The following is a 19908-nucleotide window of genomic DNA, read 5'->3' on the forward strand; positions in this document are numbered from 1 at the left end:
TGCCCAAAAGAGGTATCGAAACATGTTCTACAGCTATTCTAATGAAGACAGTTTTTTGTTTTTGTTTTTTAACGCATTTTATTTTTTGTTCTTTGGTGGAGCGGCTCGTCAAATCTTTCATGCACTTACAAAATGGGATTGTTTGTCTTTAAATATTGTCTCTCAGGCGTTGGCGAGCTTTGTCTTAGATGGCCGGACAGTAAATGCTTTATGCTTGTGGACCGTCAGGTCCGGATGGCAATCACTTCTCTCTGACATTTCAGCCCAAAAGAAGCCACAGAATAAAACTTGACTCGCACAAACAGGGGGTTGTACCTAGCCCACCTGTGTCCCAGATACAAGTCCTCGAGTAGATTCGTTTGACAAATACTTTCTCATCGGTCACCTTCCTTTTCTTTTTATCAACAGTATCTTCTGAAGAACAAGGTTTAAATTTTTATAAAGTCAAATGGATCAATGTTTTCCTTTCTAGATTGTGCTTCCCATGTCTTACCTAAAAGAGTCTCTGCTCACCCAAGGTCATAAAGATTTACTTTTGTTTGTTTGTTTGTTTTTTCCTCCAGTTCCTTCTAGAAGCTTTACAATTTTAGGTTTCAAATTTAGGTCTAGAAAAAAAATTTAGGTCTATGATCCCACTGACCACATTCATTTGTTCCGAGTATTTTTGTGTGTATTGTACGATAATCTTTCTATAAGGTAATATTCTTTTAAGACCGTATTAAATGTTGTGTATGTTCTAAGGAAATGGTCACATCAAAAGTTGGGGCGCCTGGGTGGCTCAGTCGGCTAAGCGTCTGACTTTGGCTCAGGTCACGACCTCGCGGCTTGTGAGTTTGAGCCCCACCTCGGGCTCTCTGGTGTCAGTGCAGAGCCCGCTTCGGTTCCTGACTGCCTCTCTCTCTGCCCCTCCCCAGCTCGTGTTTTCTCTCTGTCTCAAAAATAAATGAGAGCATCGAAAACTTTTTGAAAAAAAAAAAAAAAAAGTCATCAAAAATGAAAAGCTTTGGGGTGCTTGGGTGGCTCAGACGGTGAAGCATCCGGCTTCGGCTCAGGTCATGATCTCGTGGTCTGTGAGTTCAAGCCCTGCATCGGGCTCTGTGTTGATGGCTCAGAGCCTGGAGCCTGCTTCGGATTCTGTGTCTCCCTCTCTCTCTGCCCCTCCCCCGTTCATGCTCTGTCTCAAAAATAAACGTTAAAAAAAAAAAACGAAAAGCTTTTTTTTTTTTTTTTGTACTAGAAAAGCTCCCAAATGACACTAATACAGCTGCTGTGTGGACCACAGCAGGGGAACAAGAGGGACTCTCCACTTGTGCCCACAGAAACAGAGAGAAAAATGCTCGTTGCAAAGTTGTATTACCCAAACAGCAGATAGAGCTTTAATACTATCCTGAGAGCCAGCCCTAAGTTGTAGAATGTTCTTATAATATTTTTTTAATGTTTATTTATTTTTGAGAGAGAGAGACAGACAGACAGAGCATGAGTCGCGGAGGGGCAGAGAGAGAGAGGGAGACACAGAATCTGAAGCAAGTTCCAGGCTCTCAGCTGTCAGCATAGAGCCTGATGCGGGACTCAAACTCATGAGCCGTGAGATCATGACCTGTGCTGAAGTCGGATGCTCAACCGAGTCCCCCAGGCCCCCCAGAGTATTCTTAGAATAGAGAGCCATGGAGCTGTGCAAAGTTAAGAAAATGGAGCTATATATACCAACGTGAAGAAATCCCACATGCTACGCTGAGCCCCAAAAATAAAAGTTCCAGAGTGCTGTATACTGTATAACAGCATTTATATAAAACTTACAACATGAAAACTAAAATTGTGTATTCCTTAAGGATTTATAACACGTTGTAAAATTTTAAAATCCACTTTGAGAAGGATAAACATGAAATTCAAGACCGTGTTTTTAAAAGAAACAGGAGGGGCGCCTGGGTGGCGCAGTTGGTTAAGCGTCTGACTTCAGCTCAGGTCACGATCTCGCGGTCCGTGAGTTCGAGCCCCGCGTCGGGCTCTGGGCTGATGGCTCAGAGCCTGGAGCCTGTTTCCGATTCTGTGTCTCCCTCTCTCTCTGCCCCTCCCCCGTTCATGCTCTGTCTCTCTCTGTCCCAAAAATAAACGTTGAAAAAAATAAATAAATAAAAAAATAAATAAAAGAAACAGGAGACCGTTATCAGCAATAAGTTACTATTTCGCAAAGACAGGATGGGTAGGACCAAGGATTTCTTACATATTTCCTATATGTTTCGGAACCAAAACAGGCTCATTCCATGCAGTAACCTCAAAACATACAGGCATACAGGTGTCAAATAAAATCGTACTTGCAGAAGGTGTGTATGAAAGTAAAATGCGTTCCTCCAAAATAAGGAAGGAGCTCAAGTGTCTACCAAGAGATGAATGGATAAAGAAGATGTGGGTATATGTCCACATATACACTGCACATATACACACATTACTCAGCCATAAAAAGGAATGAAGTCTTGCCACTTGCAGCAACATGGATGGATCTAGAGAATATAATGCCAGCTGAAATAAGTCAGGGAAAGACAAATGCCATATGATTTCACTCATATGTGGAATTGAAAACAAAACAAATGAACGATTTAAAAAAAGGAGGCAAACCGAAAAACAGACCCTTACCTGTCGAGAACAACCCGATGGTTACCAGAGAGGAAGGTGGGGGGTGGGGGGTGGGGAGGGGGATGGGAGAAATAGGTGAAGGCAGTAAGAGTACACTTAATCATCATTAGCCGTGACGAATGCATAGAATTGTTGAATTCCTATGTTGTACACTTGAAACTAATATAACACTGTATGCTAACTGTACTGCAATTCACATTTTAAAAAGAAAAAAGGAAAGTAAAATGTGCTCTGAAAATGAAGGGCCGTTCCTCATCACAGACAGAATGGGAACCTTCTTTTCTTGACCCTCTTGATTGTCTTGGGGCAGAGGCAGGGCCAGTGTGAAGCTCAGTGCATCAGGGTCTCTGGGTCCCTGAGACCAGGGTCCATCCTTGACTCTGCTCTGAAGAGAGCGGAACATCAGGACTCGGCTCTGAGAGAAGGAACATCAGGAGGGTATGGGGAAGGGGGCATGTCCAGGATGGAAATGGGGGCGGGGGGCAGCTTCTCCCACCATGTGAGCCTCCTGGACAGGGTGGGAGGAAATTCATTGCAGAGCATGCAAGAACGATCGTGGAAAAATCATTCATTCATTCATTCATTCTTGTATTAATTCCCCAAATACTGCCTGGATTCATGGTACAGATCAGAAATAAGACCCCTACTCACTACACCCCAGCCCCCTCTGTCTGGTATTCTGAACTCCCCCCCCCCCACGTTCATGTTTGCCAGTAGTCTGAGCCTCCCTGTCCCTCGATGGGCTCCATTAGTAGATTTTAGCAATACTTTTCTAATTCATTCCAAAATAAGTCCTACGAAAACTGGCATATATAACAGGATATGGGGGCACTCTTTGGAGCTTGAGGCTCAAAGCTTTGACCTTCATCCCACCTCCACAGCTTGGATCCCCACCCAGGGTTCCAAGGGACTTCATTTAAAAGCTCCAAACCCAGGGCACTCTTGGATGCGTGAGAGCTGGAAGCCTCTGAGATTTCCAACAGACCTTTGGAGAAAACAAGTGTTTCCAGCCTTTTCTTGAGCCTGGATCTCCCTGGGAGGCACAGTGTGAAACAGTGGCCTTACCCTGGACTCCTCTTGCCAGCCCATGATGGTGACCATGACCTCTCTCCTTATGTACTAAGACCTGCCCCCAACTCACCTGTTACCAGCTCCGCCACCTGCAGATGTAGGTGACTATGAAACTCATCGCCAGCAGCACCTTGAAGCCCAGAAGGAATGCCACAAAGATGAGGACAGGCATCTCGGGACCTAAGTACCAACGGGCAGAAGGACACGGCAAAGGGGACACTGTGAGTTTAAATACCTCACTCCACTCAGGAGACAAAGGTGACCTAGTTGCTCAGAGCAGTGGAGGTGGGCTTACCTGAGCTTCCGATGGGCTTGTATGTGCCGTGTGCTTCCGCAGACAGTATGAGGCTGGCCTGGATGGGAGGTTGGGTCTCGTGCTGCACCTTACAGGTGAGCACGTGTTCGGACCCCGGCCCTGACACGTTCACCAAATGCAAGCTTTCCAGGGTGTAGGTCCCATCACTATTCTGCTTGGATGTGCATTGCTCAGCTCCCTTGATCGTATGGCAGTTCTCCGTCCAGGTGAGATGCACACTCTGTGGATAGAATCTCTGCACGCGGCAGGTGACAGCCACCAAGTCCGAGGAGCGTGAAGACTGGGACACTGTCACTGTAGAGGGAACTGACACAGCCCAGAGAAAGCAGACAATCACTATAGGAAGGCCACTGTGGGAGCGTGGGAGCTGCTTGAAGATGGGTCATCTGCCCAGGGTCTGCCCCAGAGGAGGATCCAGGTACTTGTGAACAGATTCCTGCATAGGTAAATGCATGGCTGAATGAGAGTGTGCTTTGAGTGAATGCACGCTTGGTGCATGGTCAGATCGAGGAAGGCATGAAGAAAAGAATGAGTGGGATTGATGAAAACCTCCAAATCTTGCTCTCTCTTTTTCCACTTTGGCCATGAAAGATGCAAAGATGAACATTAAATGCCATTTAAGAACCTACAAGTCAGGTGACCCACTCCATGACTTGATGATTCTACGAGTTGAAGATTCACGAACTCTACATCTTTACGACTCCAAGGTACTGAGATTTTACACTGGAAGGCACTAGGATTTGGAGAGGTTCAATAACCTGCCCGAGGTCACAAGTGGCAAAGCTGGGGTTACACCAGACACAGCGTGTTTTACTGTCGTGCTAGTCAGACACCCCAACTTTCAGGCTCTATGCATTTATGATTCCCAGCTTCTGAAATCATGATCCAACGACTTCTAGAACTCTTTGCAACTGGGTTTTCAGCTGTGCAGTAGAATGTATTCACAATGAGGAGACTTTGGAATAGGTTTCAATAGGACACAACCTTGTATATTTCAGTAGAATTCGTATGATGGCCCAGCGTCTAACACTAAACCAAGGGAGAACCCGATTGTGGGCCCTGCATTTGACAGCACAGCCAGATGCAAGAACTTGTGTGAGTCACTTTCCCTCTCTCTCCAAAACTCTTAAATTATGCAATTGTCTAAGGTCAGATCATGTTTCACGGGTCTAGTTGAGACAGATTTCAGCCCTTGGTGTAAGGTAGAGACAGGACTCCTTACGTAGTGCAACTAGAAGGAACAAAGGGCATCTGTCCCCTAAATGTCCTCCCTTCATACTCAGCTGATCCAGATGGATCATTTCTGTCAGTGCTGCTTAAGAAATGGGTGGGACAGGGGCACCTGGGTGGCTCAGTTGGTCAAGCATCCGACTTCGGCTCAGGTCATGATCTCGCGGTCCGTGAGTTCAAGCCCCGCGTCGGGCTCTGTGCTGACAGCTCAGAGCCTGGAGCCTGCTTCGGATTCTGTGTCTCCCTGTCTCTCTCTCTCTGTCTTCTCTCTGTGCCCCTCCCCCCTCATGCTCTCTGTCTCTCAAAAATAAGTAAATGTTAAAATTTTTTTAACATTTAAAAGATGAGTGGGACAGCCAAGGCAGGACGCCGTCCCCAGAAGTCACTATCTGTACTCAGCCTTTCCCTTCTCAGCACACAGGCAAGGATTACTCCCAAGCAAAGAGGAAGAGCTAGAGAAGGGAGCATTCAGGATGGAGGAAGCCTGGGGTCCAGGAAGGATTGGCCAGGGTAAGTAAGAGGGCGTTAGAGGATGCCAAAGACCACAGAAAGGAGGGACAGGCTCAGATGCCCTTTCTAGCCACCAGGGAGCTCTCCTGGCTGTGTGGTATCCAGGCAGCATCCGGAGGACAGAGACCCAGGCCCAGCGGATGATCACTGTTTCAACACACAGAATGGCCGTGCATGTGTGGTCCCCTCTAATCCTCACAAAACCACAAGAGCTGAACAGGGCATATGCTACCTAGTATCAGAAAACAACAACAAAAAGCCACTTAGAAGGAACCTGTACCAAACAGGCCCCGATCTCATAAAAATTCTCCAGGAAGAATTGGTTGAAACTTCATCTGGTAAAACGTTTCAGTGATGAAACTAATTTTGTTTAATTTACATCTTAATTCAATATAAAATATAACGCAGCAATGCGCCGACCCTTGGAAGGAGCGAGTGCTGCGAGTCTAAGGAAGTAGAGATAATTTTCCCCCAAACCTGACTCTACGTCCTACCAGTGAATCCATACGGTGCCTGCACGTTTCACATTTGCGGCACCATCATTAGAAGGTCGTTGAAAAATTATTTGAATGTCCTGTCGATTTTCACAGGAGCCTCTTTCAATCAATGCGTTCTCTCTTTAAGTTTTTAATGCTTATTTATTTTTGAGACAGAGAGAGACAGAGCACGAGCAGGGGAGGGCAGAGAGAGAGGGAGACACAGAATCCGAAGCAGGCTCCAGGCTCTGAGCTGTCAGCACAGAGCCCGACGCGCGGCTCGAACTCACAAACCACGAGATCATGACCTGAGCCAAAGTCGGATGCTTGACCGGCTGAGCCACCCAGGCGTCCCAACAACGTGTTCTCTTTTGAAGTGCCCACGGAATGATGAGTTTCATGGATCTTCTTCGTTTTCCATCTGGAAGCACTCAGAGGCTTTGCCTGTGATGCCTGCGGTCCCCCCATCATTGGCATCAACTTCTCGAAATACAACTTTTGCAAGATCTCTGATTTCATTTCACAATGGATGCAGATTCCTTCTACATAGCGTGGTCTCTTGCTTGCCACGCTTCAATCAAGGCAAGACTGATCTAGAGCAGAGGGTTTCTAGACTACGCACCGCCTCCCCCAGCTGCTGGTTCAGAGCGGCCGTGCTGGGAGACTTGTCCCTCCTCGAACTCCCACAACACTTCCCGCATTCTCCGCCTTGAGATTTCTCCATAACCACAAAATGTCACCCAGACCATGCAAGCACATCCCAGCTTCCCTCTCCCCACCCCCCCTCCAAGGGACAATCCCCAGGAATGCTCTACCCAGTTCCTGAGAGGGTCCCAGTGGGGCTGAGCCTCATTTGTCCACAAGGGCAACCATTCAATAACTCACCCTTTCTTGAGTGTCCTGCCTTCCCTGTCTGACCCTCCCCACCCCTTATCCCAACCTCTGTGCCTCTGTGGATCCCTTCCCAAACACCTGCACCTGGTCCTGGTTTCAGGCTCTGCCGTCAGGGGAACCCAGATAAAGACACCCACAGTGGCATTTCTGGGACAGGAAACCCAGCAGAGGTGCAGCCAGTATTGAGCAGCGAGGGGTTTGAGTGGGGGCTAGTTTTACAAGTAATTCATTTGTGAATATCTGTATTTTCTAGGATTTTTGCTTTCCTACACAATTGTCCTAACTCCAGGGAGTTATATAATACATACTCAGGTAATGAAGAACCCTCTGAATTATCATTTTCCTACTTTACACTCAAATATACTGAGGCTGGGAGAGCCTAAGTAACTAAGCAGGCAATCCCATAGATGGCAAAGAGTGGATAGAAGCCTGAGTTCACCTCTTGCACTGCTGGTGGGAATGCAAACTGGTGCAGCCGCTCTGGAAAACAGTTTGGAGGTGCCTCAAAAAATTAAAAATAGAACTACCCTACGACTCAGCAATCGCACTACTAGGCATTTATCCAAGGGATACAGGTGTGCTGTTTCGAAGGGACACATGCACCCCCGTGTTTATAGCAGCACTATCGATAATAGCCAAAGTATGGAAAGAGCCCAAATGTCCATCGATGGATGAATGGATAAAGAAGATGTGGTATATATATACAATGGAGTATTACTCGCCAATCAAAAAGAATGAAATCTTGCCATTTGCAACAACGTGGATGGAGCTAGAATGTACGATGCTAAGTGAAATAAGTCAGTCGGAGAAAGACAAATATATGATGTCACTCATGTGTGGATTTAAGATACAAAACAGCTGAATGTGAGGGAAGGGAAGTAAAAATAAGACAGAAACAGAGAGGGAGACAAACCACAAGAGACTCAAATACAGAGAACAAACTGAGGGCTGCTGGTGGGGTGTTGGGTGGGGGGGGAAGGGCTAAAGGAGTGAGGGGCACTAAGGAGGGCACTTGTTGGGATGAGCACTGGCTGTTACATGTAAGTGATGAATCACTGAACTCTATTCCTGAAATTATTATTACGCTATATGTTAACTAAGTTGGATTTAAATTTAAAATAATGATAACAATAAAAAAAGAAGCCTGAGTTCATATGAAAAATCTCTCCCTCCCTGGCTTTGCAACCTGGGGCTGACTTTCCTTCTTTGAGCCCGAGTTTCCTTCTGTAAATCCTCAAGGGCACAAAGAGCACAAGGCGGTGGCACACCTTTAATTCGTCAACCCACATGAGTGTGCTTTACTGACTGTGTGCTGTGCTCATTTGAGGTGTTAATGTCAGTATTTTTTTTTTAATTTTTTTTTTCCAACGTTTATTTATTTTTGGGACAGAGAGAGACAGAGCATGAACGGGGGAGGGGCAGAGAGAGAGGGAGACACAGAATCCGAAGCAGGCTCCAGGCTGTGAGCTGCCAGCACAGAGCCCAACGCGGGGCTCGAACTCATGGACCGCGAGATCGTGACCTGGCTGAAGTCAGATGCTTAACCGACTGCGCCACCCAGGCGCCCCTAATGTCAGTATTTTTATTCGTGTAAAGTGATGTCTTTCCTGCCACAATAATAGCGAAAATATTGAGGAAAATATTTTATAGACTTTAAAGTCCGATGCACATTTAAGGAATTCAATATTACTGCTGTGCAACCTTGGACCACTCACTTGCCTTCTCTGGGGGTTAGACTCGTCATAAACAACGGGATGCTTGCTATAATTCTTCCTAGGCATGACGCCCGTGACCTCACCGGATTTATAGACCTGCCAAGCATGGGTCCAGGCCAGGAAAATCGACAACAACAAAAAAAATCAGAGGACACATGAGGCCCTTACCTAAGTATGAGTAATCGTCCAAAGACGACATAGTCCCTAAAATTTAGAAGCTGCAAACACATCCTCTTCATATAAAACAGCAATAATAAAAACATGAACTTCCTGGAAGATACTGTTCCCCATTTTACAGATGAGGAGACTGAGTTCAGAGAGGTGACGTGAATGCTACAAATAATAATTAGGAGCCACCCCAGCGACTGCCACCCTGAACGGTTAGCATGAGCAAGGCACTGTGTTGTGCGCCTTACAGGTGTCATTTCACTGCACCCGTGCCACCACCAAGTGAGGGCTGTGCCATTTTCAGAGGAGGAAACGGAGGCAGAGACATCCACAGCCCAACTCTGCACGGACCCACCTGAGCAGCGAGAACGCCCTTACCACGGAGGTACTGGTCCAGGTTGATGGCTTTCTGGAAGACCAGTGTGGATTTACGACTGACGTGGCATCGGACGAAGGAGAGCACATCATCCACTTGCAGCGGGACGAGCACTCGGCTGGTCACATTGTGTGTGTCCCCACTGGGGTGGACGTAGTTCTGCGTCTTTGGGAGCTCGTGGTTCTTTTTAAACCAGGTCACGGTAATGTGGCGCGACGGGAATCCGGAGGACACGTAGGTCAGCTGGATGCTCTTCCCCGGCTCGGATCGCTGAAGGGGGCCTTGCAAGGAGTAGGAGTAGGTGCTCCGGCCTGCAGGGAGAGACCACCCCTCCCATGAGAGGCTCGGAGGTGCCCAGAGACCACGGCTCCATGAGAAGCCCCATCGCGTCCTCCCCCTTAGGGTGTAAAGGTTAATTCCAACAGGAGTCGGATTCTGAAGCCAACATCGGAGGCCCGGCAGTGACTAGACGGGGAGCACAGCAGTGTGTATGGGGCCGACTCCCACCCACACCCCCCGGCCAACACCTGCATCGCTGGACTCATCTCCATTTCACAGATGAGGAAACTGAGGCCCAGACAGGCTAGGTAACTTGCCCGCGGTGCCCAGCCAGTCAGTGGCAGAGCCGGGGTTCTTAGCCAGACAGTCTGGCCCCAGGGTCTTTGTCTGCAGTCTCAGCTCAGGCGTGTCCTCTATCCCCGACAAGGGAATATCACGTCCATGCGCAAAGCTCCCGGGTCATAGAAAAGCAGGTGGCGCAGAGAAGACCTTAAGAGCACAGGCGTTGGGGGTCACACTGTGCTGGGCACCCCGGCGACTGCAAACAGTCCGGATGCCAAGCAAAGGTCAAGGAAAGGAATCCCCAGCAGGCCAGGCGAGCCCCACAGGTGTAGGACACAGATGAGGAACTGAGCCCTGGGCAGGCGGTGCTTTGCCCGAGAGCTCAGATGGTTGGTGGCAGCCTTGTGATGGGACACCGATCTGCTCAGCTCCAGAGTCTGGCCACCTCTAAACACGAGATCCAGAGTCCGCTTCAAAGGAGCGAGGGTCCCGTCGGCAAGCAGACGGAGCCCCACAGCAGGAGGCCCCGTGGGAAAGTGCCAGTGTGATGACTGAACCATGTGCACAGCGGGGCCGTTCAGGGACAAGGACAAATCAGAAACAGAGCACGTAAGCCTGAGTTTGAGAACAGACGTGAGGTAACACTGAGGTCTATCTTCTCCGGCAGGATGGGGGAGAAAAATACAAAAGAGCACAGTGATTTTGCAGACAGACCGCCCTGCCTTTTGACCCCAGCTCAGACCTCTCAGACCTCGGCCCCTCCGCTGCCTGTCCTGTCCTACGTCAGCCAAGCTACGCGAGCACGACTGGGACACGGTAAGTGCCCTACAGGCGTCAGCCAGACGCGAACGGAGGGCTGAGGTGGGGATACCGAAGAAGGGCTCTGTGGGCCAGACCAGGGAGGTGCTGCTGTGCAGGGGCACTCGCACGGAACGGAAGGGGCCCTGAACGCCAGAAAAGGAAGAAAGATAAGACAGAGGAAAAAACTCGGAGTCAGTAAAGAAGTGACTCAGAATGAAATAACGATACTTGCTTTTCCGAAGACAAAAGACCAGTTTGGAGTTTTCTATCCAGATCTGTGTATCCCACTGGGGGGAACACTTCTCTTATTTCTGCTGGACGTGGACAAAAAACCTGGAGAAACTGAATGGTGAGTAGGATCATTCCCCAAGAATTCTTACAGCAGGCAGATCAAGGCCGGATCTGTCCGGGAGAGATAGGATGCAGGATCGAAGCCCTTGCTGGGAAGACGGGCTGTTTTGCCAGCCCGGCCTCCATCCACCCTTTGCTGGGAGCGGCAGGGACCCTGAGACATGGGCACAGACGCAGCCGTTCACACCTGCGCACACCTCCTGTAGGGAGCTGTCCTCCCCCACTTAGGGCGGTTCTGAAGAGCTGTCAGTCCTCACTGGGGCTTCCCTAGGCCTGGCCAATCACGATACTCTCTTCTCTTCCCATCCCCACATCCCCTCCTGGCCGGTCATTCATTCTCCCGAGCTGATCCAAGCTGGTCCAGGAGAAGCAGCTTGGGCGGCTGGTGTGGGTCTGAACTGCGAGCAGGCAGCTCCCCCTAGTGGACACAGTCACGCACGGCCACAAAGGGCGAGAGAAGGGGAGCTTGGAGAGGATTAGGATGGGCGGAGGGAGGCGAGGAGGAGAGAGAAAGGAGGCAGAGAGAGAGAGAGAGAGAGAGAGATTGAGAGAGAACTGAATAGGAGAGAGGAGAATCTTGCTCCGGCACCCACTCTGTTTCCCAGCTAAGGGAGTTGAGAATTCTGGCCTCTTTGAAATTGACTCTCAGAAACTTCCAGCTGAACCAGTCTTGATTAAAAACCTTTGGTGCCCAGCAGTCCCTAATCTCTGCCATTTCTTGCAGTCAAGCGTGAAGGCAGCAAACTTCCTACCAGAAGAGTGCATGGGACTGGGGAAGGGAAGTCCTGCTCCTTGTTGGTGGGGGGGGGGGGGGGGGAAGGAGGGAGGGAGGGAACTTAGGGGTGAATGGCTCCGAGTTTTATCGCCAGCCCAGGGAACCCTCCCTTCTGTCACCTTCATCCAGTGCCACCCCGAGCCCCTGACCTACTATAGCCTGCACCCCAGGCCCATGCTTGGTGTTTTCATGCCTGACTCTCCCAGCCATGCCGCCCAGAGGGGCCAGCAAGAGACCGCACCCACCTTTCCCCAGCCTGGGTGCCTGGGCCCGCAGGGTGATGTTGGCCCGGACGGGTGGCTGCTCATCCTGGACCACCCAGCAAGCAAACTCGCTCCCGTCCAGCGTGGCCTCCGCCTGCCACGTGTGCTTCAGAGAGTAGGTGCCATCTGGGTTTCTCGTGACCTGTGGGGACTCCACCGTGTGGACCTGGTGTCTGTTCTCCATCCAGGTGAGACGTAGGTGGGAGGGGTAGAAGTGGCTCGCGTGGCAGATGAGATTCACTCTCTGTTGCACGTGGATGTACGTCCCGGAGGTCTTGGTGGTGATCTTCAGGGTGGGGACAACTAGACAACCAGAAAGAAACATCTGTTGAGATTACCCCTGCCCAGCTGGCCTCTTTCCTTCTCCCAAGAACCACACACGAGACCTGTCACTCTCATCCGTTACCTTTCTTGTATGCTTAATGTAAGGCAAATAAAGTGAAATGTTGACATTCATTAAATATGAGTAGGGGAGCCTAGGTGTCTCGTGTGTTATTTTTTGTATGTTTGAAATATGCACCACCATGAAATACAATTTTAAGAATCACTGGGACACCTGGGTGGCTCAGTCGGTGAAGCGTCCGGCTCTTGATTTCAGCTCAGGTCATGATCTCACTAGTTCGAGCCCCGCATCAGGCTCTGTGCTGACAGTGCAGAGCCTGCTTGGGATTCTCTCTGCCCACCCCCTGCTTTGACTCTCTCTCTCTCAAATTAAATAAACAAACATTTAACAAATCAAATTAAGTGAATAAAAAGAATTACTGGGGCACCTGGGTGGCTCAGTTGGTTAAGCGTCCAACTTCAGCTCAGGTCATGATCTCACGGTTCGTGGGTTCGAGCCCCGTGTCGGGCTCTGTGCTGGCAGCTCAGAGCCTGGAGCCTGCTTCTTCCTCTCTGCCCCTCCCTTGTTCGTATTCTCTCTCTCTCTCTCAAAAACAAACATTAAACTTTTAAAAAATATATTTAAAAAATTGCTAAAATATGATGCCCACAAGGACAAGGATTTAATTTTACTCGTTGCTGTATCTTCAGCACCCAGAACAGTGCCTGGTACGCAGTCGATACTCATTATTTGTTGAATGAATAAGACATTTAAAAAATTTTCTTTAAATTTACATTTATTTATTTTTGAGAGACAGAGAGAGAGGGCACAAGGGGGGGACGGGCAGAGAGAATGAGACGCAGAATCCGAAGCAGGCTCCAGGCTCTGAGCCGTTAGCACAGAGCCTGACGCGGGGCTCGAACCCACGAACCGCGAGATCATGACCTGAGCCGAAGTCAGACGCTTAACCGACTGAGCCACCCAGGTGCTCCAGGACATTTTTTAAATTTAAAAATAATAACAATGATATTAATAGATGCCATGATAGTAGCAGTGATATTAATCGCAATGATATTAATAAATATTAATAGAGGTGTTTGGAATGGAAAGTTGAGACAAGATCATGAGATAATAGTAAGATGATGATGATGGTGATAAATGGAAAGTTGGGACCAAACATTCATCAACAACTTCCTGTATGCCAGGCACTGTTCTAGGTACTTCATAAGGAATGATTATGCAATCCTCACATGAAACCTACAAGGGCTTATTTTTATTCCCACTCTGGGAGGGGACTGAGGCCCAAAGAAGTTAGGGGACTTACCCAAGATCACACACGTCGTAAAGTGGTACAGCCAGGATTAAACCCAGACGGCCGCCCCCGGTCCCCCCGGGGGGGGCGGGGGGGAGAATGGGACTTTGGGCAGAAGACGCTGAAAGCCGATGCTGCCGGGACATGACACCCCTCCCCCAACACTTCTTGCCCACCCACCTTGGAGCACTTGGGAGAGGGTCATGGTCTTTCGCAGAGGCTCTCCCAGCGCCCTGTGGGTGACTTCGCAGGTGATCTCCAGTAAGAGATCCTGGAGGGTCAGTGTCACCCGCACCTTACTGGTAACGAAGTAGTGGCCTTGGTTGTGGGTCACCAGGTGCTGGGCTGAGGCTGGATGCTCATCGCTGCCCTTCATCCAGGTGACATTGAAATCCCAGGAGTTGAAGGGGCCGGCGGTACAGTTAAAAGGCACCGGGTTTCCCGGGGTCGTCCTCCGAGATGGGCCCGTCAGAGAGATGAAGGGCCGCCCGGCTGTGAAAGAGAGCTTGTGACCATACAAGGCGCATCCGACACTCAACAGCCTGTAAGGGCTGCCGGTGGCACGTCAGGCCTTGGGGACTGACTGTGTGCTGTGTCTTGTTCCGGCCTTGGGGAGCATAGACGGATGATGACAAGTAGACAAACATGGCATTCTAACTGGGGCTCAACCTCAGGGAAACAGAGTGCTGAGGTAAAAAAAAAAAAAAAAAAAAAAAAAATGCCAGAAGGCTTATTCTAGAAGAAAATAGTAGTCTATGGCCATACCACCCTGAACGCGCCTGATCTCGTCTAGAAGAAAATGAGAGAAGGCTTCCTGGAGGAGGTGACATTTTGTTTTTGTTTTTGTTTTTTTTATAATTTTTTTTCAACGTTTATTTATTTTTGGGACAGAGAGAGACAGAGCATGAACGGGGGAGGGGCAGAGAGAGAGGGAGACACAGAATCGGAAACAGGCTCCAGGCTCTGAGCCATCAGCCCAGAGCCCGACGCGGGGCTCGAACTCACGGACCGCGAGATCGTGACCTGGCTGAAGTCGGACGCTTAACCGACTGCGCCACCCAGGCGCCCCAAGGAGGTGACATTTTGAACTGAAACTGAGAGATGGATAGGAGCCAGCCATGAGGAGGGGCGTGGGAAGAACATTCTAGAAAGTGGGAATGGCAGGTGAGAATACCTTGAGAGGCTGAGAGATCTGTAGGACTCCAGCATCATGGGCAAAGAGGTCCAGATGGGGAAAAGCCTGTGGTTCAAGGTAATGCTGCTGACTCTATTCTGAGTGAGACCGGAAGCCACTGGAGACCGTGAACACAGGACCAGGTGGCCTCGCCGACGTGGTTTAAAAGGATACTGTGGTCGCCGTGTAGAGGATGGAAAGCAGGTGGCAGGATGGGAGCAGCGACAGCAGTGAGGAGGGGACCCAGGACTGCCTGGGCCAGGCCAGTGAGCGATGGGGGGGACCTGAGACCCGTTCGGCAGAAACAGCCAGCAGGACTCGGTCACAGACTGGACACAGCGGGCTATGGGGAAATGTGTCCCAGGCTTTTCTGTCGGGCATCCAGGCGGACGGTTCTAGGTTCGGGGAGAGGTGTGGCGAGGACACAAAGATCTCCCTTTTGGACACCAGTGTGACATCGAGAGCCACTGCGGGCAGGGATGGCCGACCCTCCTAATCTGGTCCTTCCCGTCCACATCTCTGCTTGCTCAGCTCCAGGGACGCGGCATTCTCTCCACCTGAGGCAGCATTCCCCTTCCTCTTCTAGCCTCCAATCTGTGCCCTAGAGTCATCCCAGGGCACCTGCAGGACTGGGCTCCCCTTCCCCTCATGACAGCCTGCAGGGGCGTGACAGCGGTGACTTCTGCAAGTCTTCACTGCCCCCAGCCTCCCCCCCCGCGCCGCTGCGCTGAGCTGGTCTGTGAGCTGGGTCCTGGGGACACAGAGAGGTGTCAGACAGGACCCTGGCGCTGGAGGAGCATCTGGTCAGGTGTGTGGGTGTGGGGAGGACAGATAAACCAGCACTGACAATGCAGGGTTCTGGGTGACAGAGGGCAGCTCGGGTGGCTGTGGAGCATATCCTCTCAGCACCCAGCTCTGGAACCTTCTGCATCATGCTCTCTTCTCAGTAGTCCCTCCTGATCATCGTCACCCCACTGCACGGGGCACCCTGTGGCTCATAGAACGTTTCCAAGTGTGTGTTTATTCTCATCCGCATCCCACTGCGGGAGGCTGGTATTGTTGTCCCCGCTTTCCAGAAGAGGAGACAGCCACAGAGAGGTTTAGTGACTTGTACGAGGTCACACAGCCTGCGGGGGTGGGGGGGGGACGCTAAGGAGGGAGGTTAAGCAGTCTGACTGAGAACCCTGCAATCTTCTTTCAAGGCCAGAGGCGCCATCACTCGGCGGGGGGGGGGTCTCCCTTTCTGTCCCTCCCACCCTCACACCCTCTCTGACCTAGATGTGTTAGCCACTCGGACCAGAGCTGACATCAGGGAGACCGGGTGGGAGGTGGGCTCCCCCTTCACCCCCTGCCCTCCCCCAGTCTGTCGTCCTTGTGGCCTCCTGGCCCCAACCCCCCATCACCTTTGTTTCTCACAGGTGAAGACAGGACACGCCCTGGCAGGTAGGCAAAGGGCCCTTCTAGGTCCTGTGGGCCCCAGACCCCTGCAACCCAAGGCAGCTGCATGTAGTAATCCCCGAGGGCTTCCCTGCCAGGTCTGAGGGTGTCTCGGGGCAGCACCCAGGACTTACCTGTGAGTCCCAGCAGGAGGGCAGGCAGGACGGAGGTCAGGACCTGCCTACACTTAGCAGCCATGGTGAGGAGGCTCCGGGTCCCTGGTTGTGCTGTGCACCAACCCCGGATGAGACTCTGCATGAGCCCAGGAGCCACTGCCTGGTCTCCCGACAGCCGAAGGAGGGCCACACGCTTCCTGGACACTCTCCCACCCCGGGCCTGAAGCAGTGGCTTGAGCCACAGGGACAGAAGTGGTCACTGTGACCCAGGCCTCCTTCCAAACCCCAAACCCTCAGGCCTGGGGTGTGTAGCTGGGGAGGCGTCTGTTGCCTCTGGCCTGGGTGCTGACTGTCCCCAAGGCCCCACGAAGGGGACCCAGAAGGGGATGGGCTCCCCCCACCCTCACCCCGAGCTGGAAGCCACACAGCTCCCTGTGATGTGGTGAGAGCCTCCTCCGTGCTGAGCAGATGTGACTGACAGCCTGCTGTGGCCAGCCCGTGGTGGCTCCTGGGTCTACAGAACGGGTTGGCTGGTAAAACAAGCTGGGACATCCATGACCGAATAAAACCAAGTAAGTGCACAGACTTGGAAACCCAGCTCCCCCCTGCCCCCCGCCCCGGGGCTGGCACAGCATGGCTGGGCTTCTCTTGCCCAGAATCCTCTAGGAGCCCCCGGGGTAGCGCGGAGCTGAATGCTACCAATGCCCTGACCTCTCCCCTGGGTCACGCCCCGTCCCCTTACGCTGCTAGATTTGGCTTCTCAGTGCTAGCCCTGACATGTTTACTTACTTATTCCTGATCCCTTTCCCCCATTAATAACGATTGGCCGTGGGGTGCCTGGGTGGCTCAGTCGGTTAGGCGACGGACTTCGGCTCAGGTCATGATCTCCTGGCTGGTGAGTTCGAGCCCCACGTCGGGCTCTGTGCTGACCGCTCGGAGACTGGAGCCCATTTCGGATTCTGTGTTTCCCCCTCTCTCTCTCTGCCCCTCCCCTACTCACACTCTGTCTCTCTCCCTCCTTCAAAAAATAAATAAAATGATGATTGGCCGTGATGATTGCTGTCTTTCATTCATTGCTGTGACCAGCACCTCACGCTGTGCTGGTCACATAGTAGGTACTCAACAGTAACAAACGGGACCAGGTATGTTCTCAGGGCTAATAAACAGCCGCAAAGTCTGGCTGGGCCCCAGCCTTCCCACCTCCCCCAGGTTCTGTTCACCCAGCTAACTGTGGGAGGGGAGATGTCAGCCTGGGGGGCCAGATTTGGAATCTGTCCCCTCACTGCCTCCACGAGCAAGGCGCTCCCCAAAAACAACTCCTCGGGACTGGGGTGCCTGCGGGAAGAGGAAGCCGGTTTTCTCCCCTCCAGATGTCTCCTGAGGCTGGCCACGCTGGCAAGAAAAAAAGGAACTGAAACCAGACAGGATGGTGGAGGTGCGCCCTGAACTTCCCCCATGGGGAGTGGCGGCGGTGGGGGGGGGGGGGTGGAAGGGGCGGAGCCTAGTCCTCAGAACCGCCCCCTCGCCCCCCGCCCCCACCAGGGCCCCCACCAGGGAGGACGATGGCCAAGCTTAGAGCATGCGGTTAGCAGCCTACTCAAGAAGGCCCCAGAAGCTGCGGGATGGAGTCTGAGGACGCGGGCTGCAGAGCGGGAGCAGAGCATGCAGAGGGGGCTGTGCCGTGGGTCCCCCGCCACCACGCACACGTGCACTGTCCCCCACGCATGCACGCACACGAGGCCCACGCCTGGGACCCGATTCAGGGGGCCGGAGGAGAAACCAAGGAGCCCCTTTGCCTCCGCGCTTTCCAGATCCCGAAGCAGAGACGGGGGGGGGGGGGGGGGGGGGGGGGGGGGGGGGTGGGGGGGGCGGTGCCGGGCCGTAGCTAGGGAAGGTGTGACGTCGGCCCTACACTGGACGTAGTGTTGGCATCTGGAAACGGCTCTGGTTGGGCTGGGCTATAAAATAGGGCCTGCCTGACACAGTAGAGCTTTTTCGTAAAAGTTTGATGAAACAGTTCGTCCATGATCATCCATTCGTTCAACTATGGCAGAGCATCTTTCAACACGTGTCCAGAAATGTGGGCGCTGGGGCGCTGCCTAAGAGACAGAGGGGCCGGCAGAAGAAATATGATAGAGCCAAGCTGGAAGCAGGGAAGAGATAAATCAAACCGGTTCAGGCTGGCGCCCCTGAAACGTTCAGGCTGTTCAATGAGGGGGTTGCACCAACCACAGGACCTTGGTCAAACCCGAGCCTCGGTTTCCTCCTCTGTAGCAAGAGGCCAGTGATATCTGCCTGTGAGTGAGTCTTATGCATGTAACATCTGAAGTCCTGAGCATAAAACAAAAGCTAAGTAAACGTGAGTTTCCATCCTGAGAAACGCGACCCCGTCCTGAGAGCTCTGATGAGTCTTCTACCTGTTAACCCCTCCTACTCACCTTTCTTCTCTGAGCTCAGCTGTCTCCATGGAAATACAGCAGGAGCCACAGGGAGTTTTAGATTTCTAGTATCCACGTTGAAAAAGTAAAAAGAAACAGGAAATTAATTGTAGCTAACACATTTTAACCCAACATCTGAAATAGTATCATTAACACATGTAAACACTAGAAAAATACTACGATATTTTACATGATTTTTTCCTCTAGTCTTTGAAAGTTTCAAGTGAAATGTAGCCCTATTAAGGCAATAAAGCTGTGTTAATATAATAGACATATTTTCACACTGCTTCAGTTTTTAAATTTAAATTTAAATTAATTAAAATGAAATACAATCAGGGGCGCCTGGGTGGCTCAGTCGGTTAGGCGTCAGACTTCAGCTCAAGTCATGGTCTCACCGTTTGTGGGTTTGAGCCCCGCGTCGGGCTCTGTGCTGACAGCTCAGAGCCTGGAGCCTGCTTTGCATTCTGTGTCTCATTCTCTCTCTGCCCTTCCCCCACTTGGGCTCTGTCTCTCTCATCTCTCAAAAATAAATACAAATGTAAAAAAAACATTTTTTTTTAATATTTAAAGAAATACAACTAGAAACTCAGTTTCTCCACCAACCGCATTTTTCACAGAACTAGAACAAATACTAAAATTTGTATGGAACCACCAAAGACCCCAAATAGCCAAAGCAGTCTTGAGAAAGAAAAACAAAGCTCGAGGTATCACAATCCCAGACTTTAAGATATACTACAAAGCTCTAGGAATCAAAACAGTATGGTACTGGCACAAAAACAGACACATTGATCCATGGAAGAGGACAGAAAGCCCAGAAACAAATCCATGCTTATATAGTCAATTAATCTACAACAAAAGAGGCAAGAATATGCGAGGGGAAAAAGACGGTCTCTTCAACAAGTGGTGTTGGGAAAACTGGACGTCTATGGGCACAAGAATGAACCTGGACCACTTTCTTACACCATACACAA

The 19908-nt window shown here is 50.9% G+C and overlaps 1 gene segment (V, D, J or C); it reads right to left on the reverse strand.

Moving 5' to 3' along the window:
- Positions 1 to 108: 108 nt before the first annotated feature.
- LOC123580397 lies at positions 109 to 17419 on the reverse strand. The segment is given in 7 exon segments: positions 109 to 264; positions 3773 to 3882; positions 3998 to 4324; positions 9390 to 9698; positions 12121 to 12441; positions 13953 to 14264; positions 14947 to 17419. Coding segments are annotated over 5 exon segments (1260 nt in total).
- Between the last annotated feature and the right edge of the window lie 2489 nt (positions 17420 to 19908).

This window comes from Leopardus geoffroyi, chromosome A3, assembly GCF_018350155.1.
Source record: "Leopardus geoffroyi isolate Oge1 chromosome A3, O.geoffroyi_Oge1_pat1.0, whole genome shotgun sequence".
Taxonomy (NCBI): Eukaryota; Metazoa; Chordata; class Mammalia; order Carnivora; family Felidae; genus Leopardus; species Leopardus geoffroyi.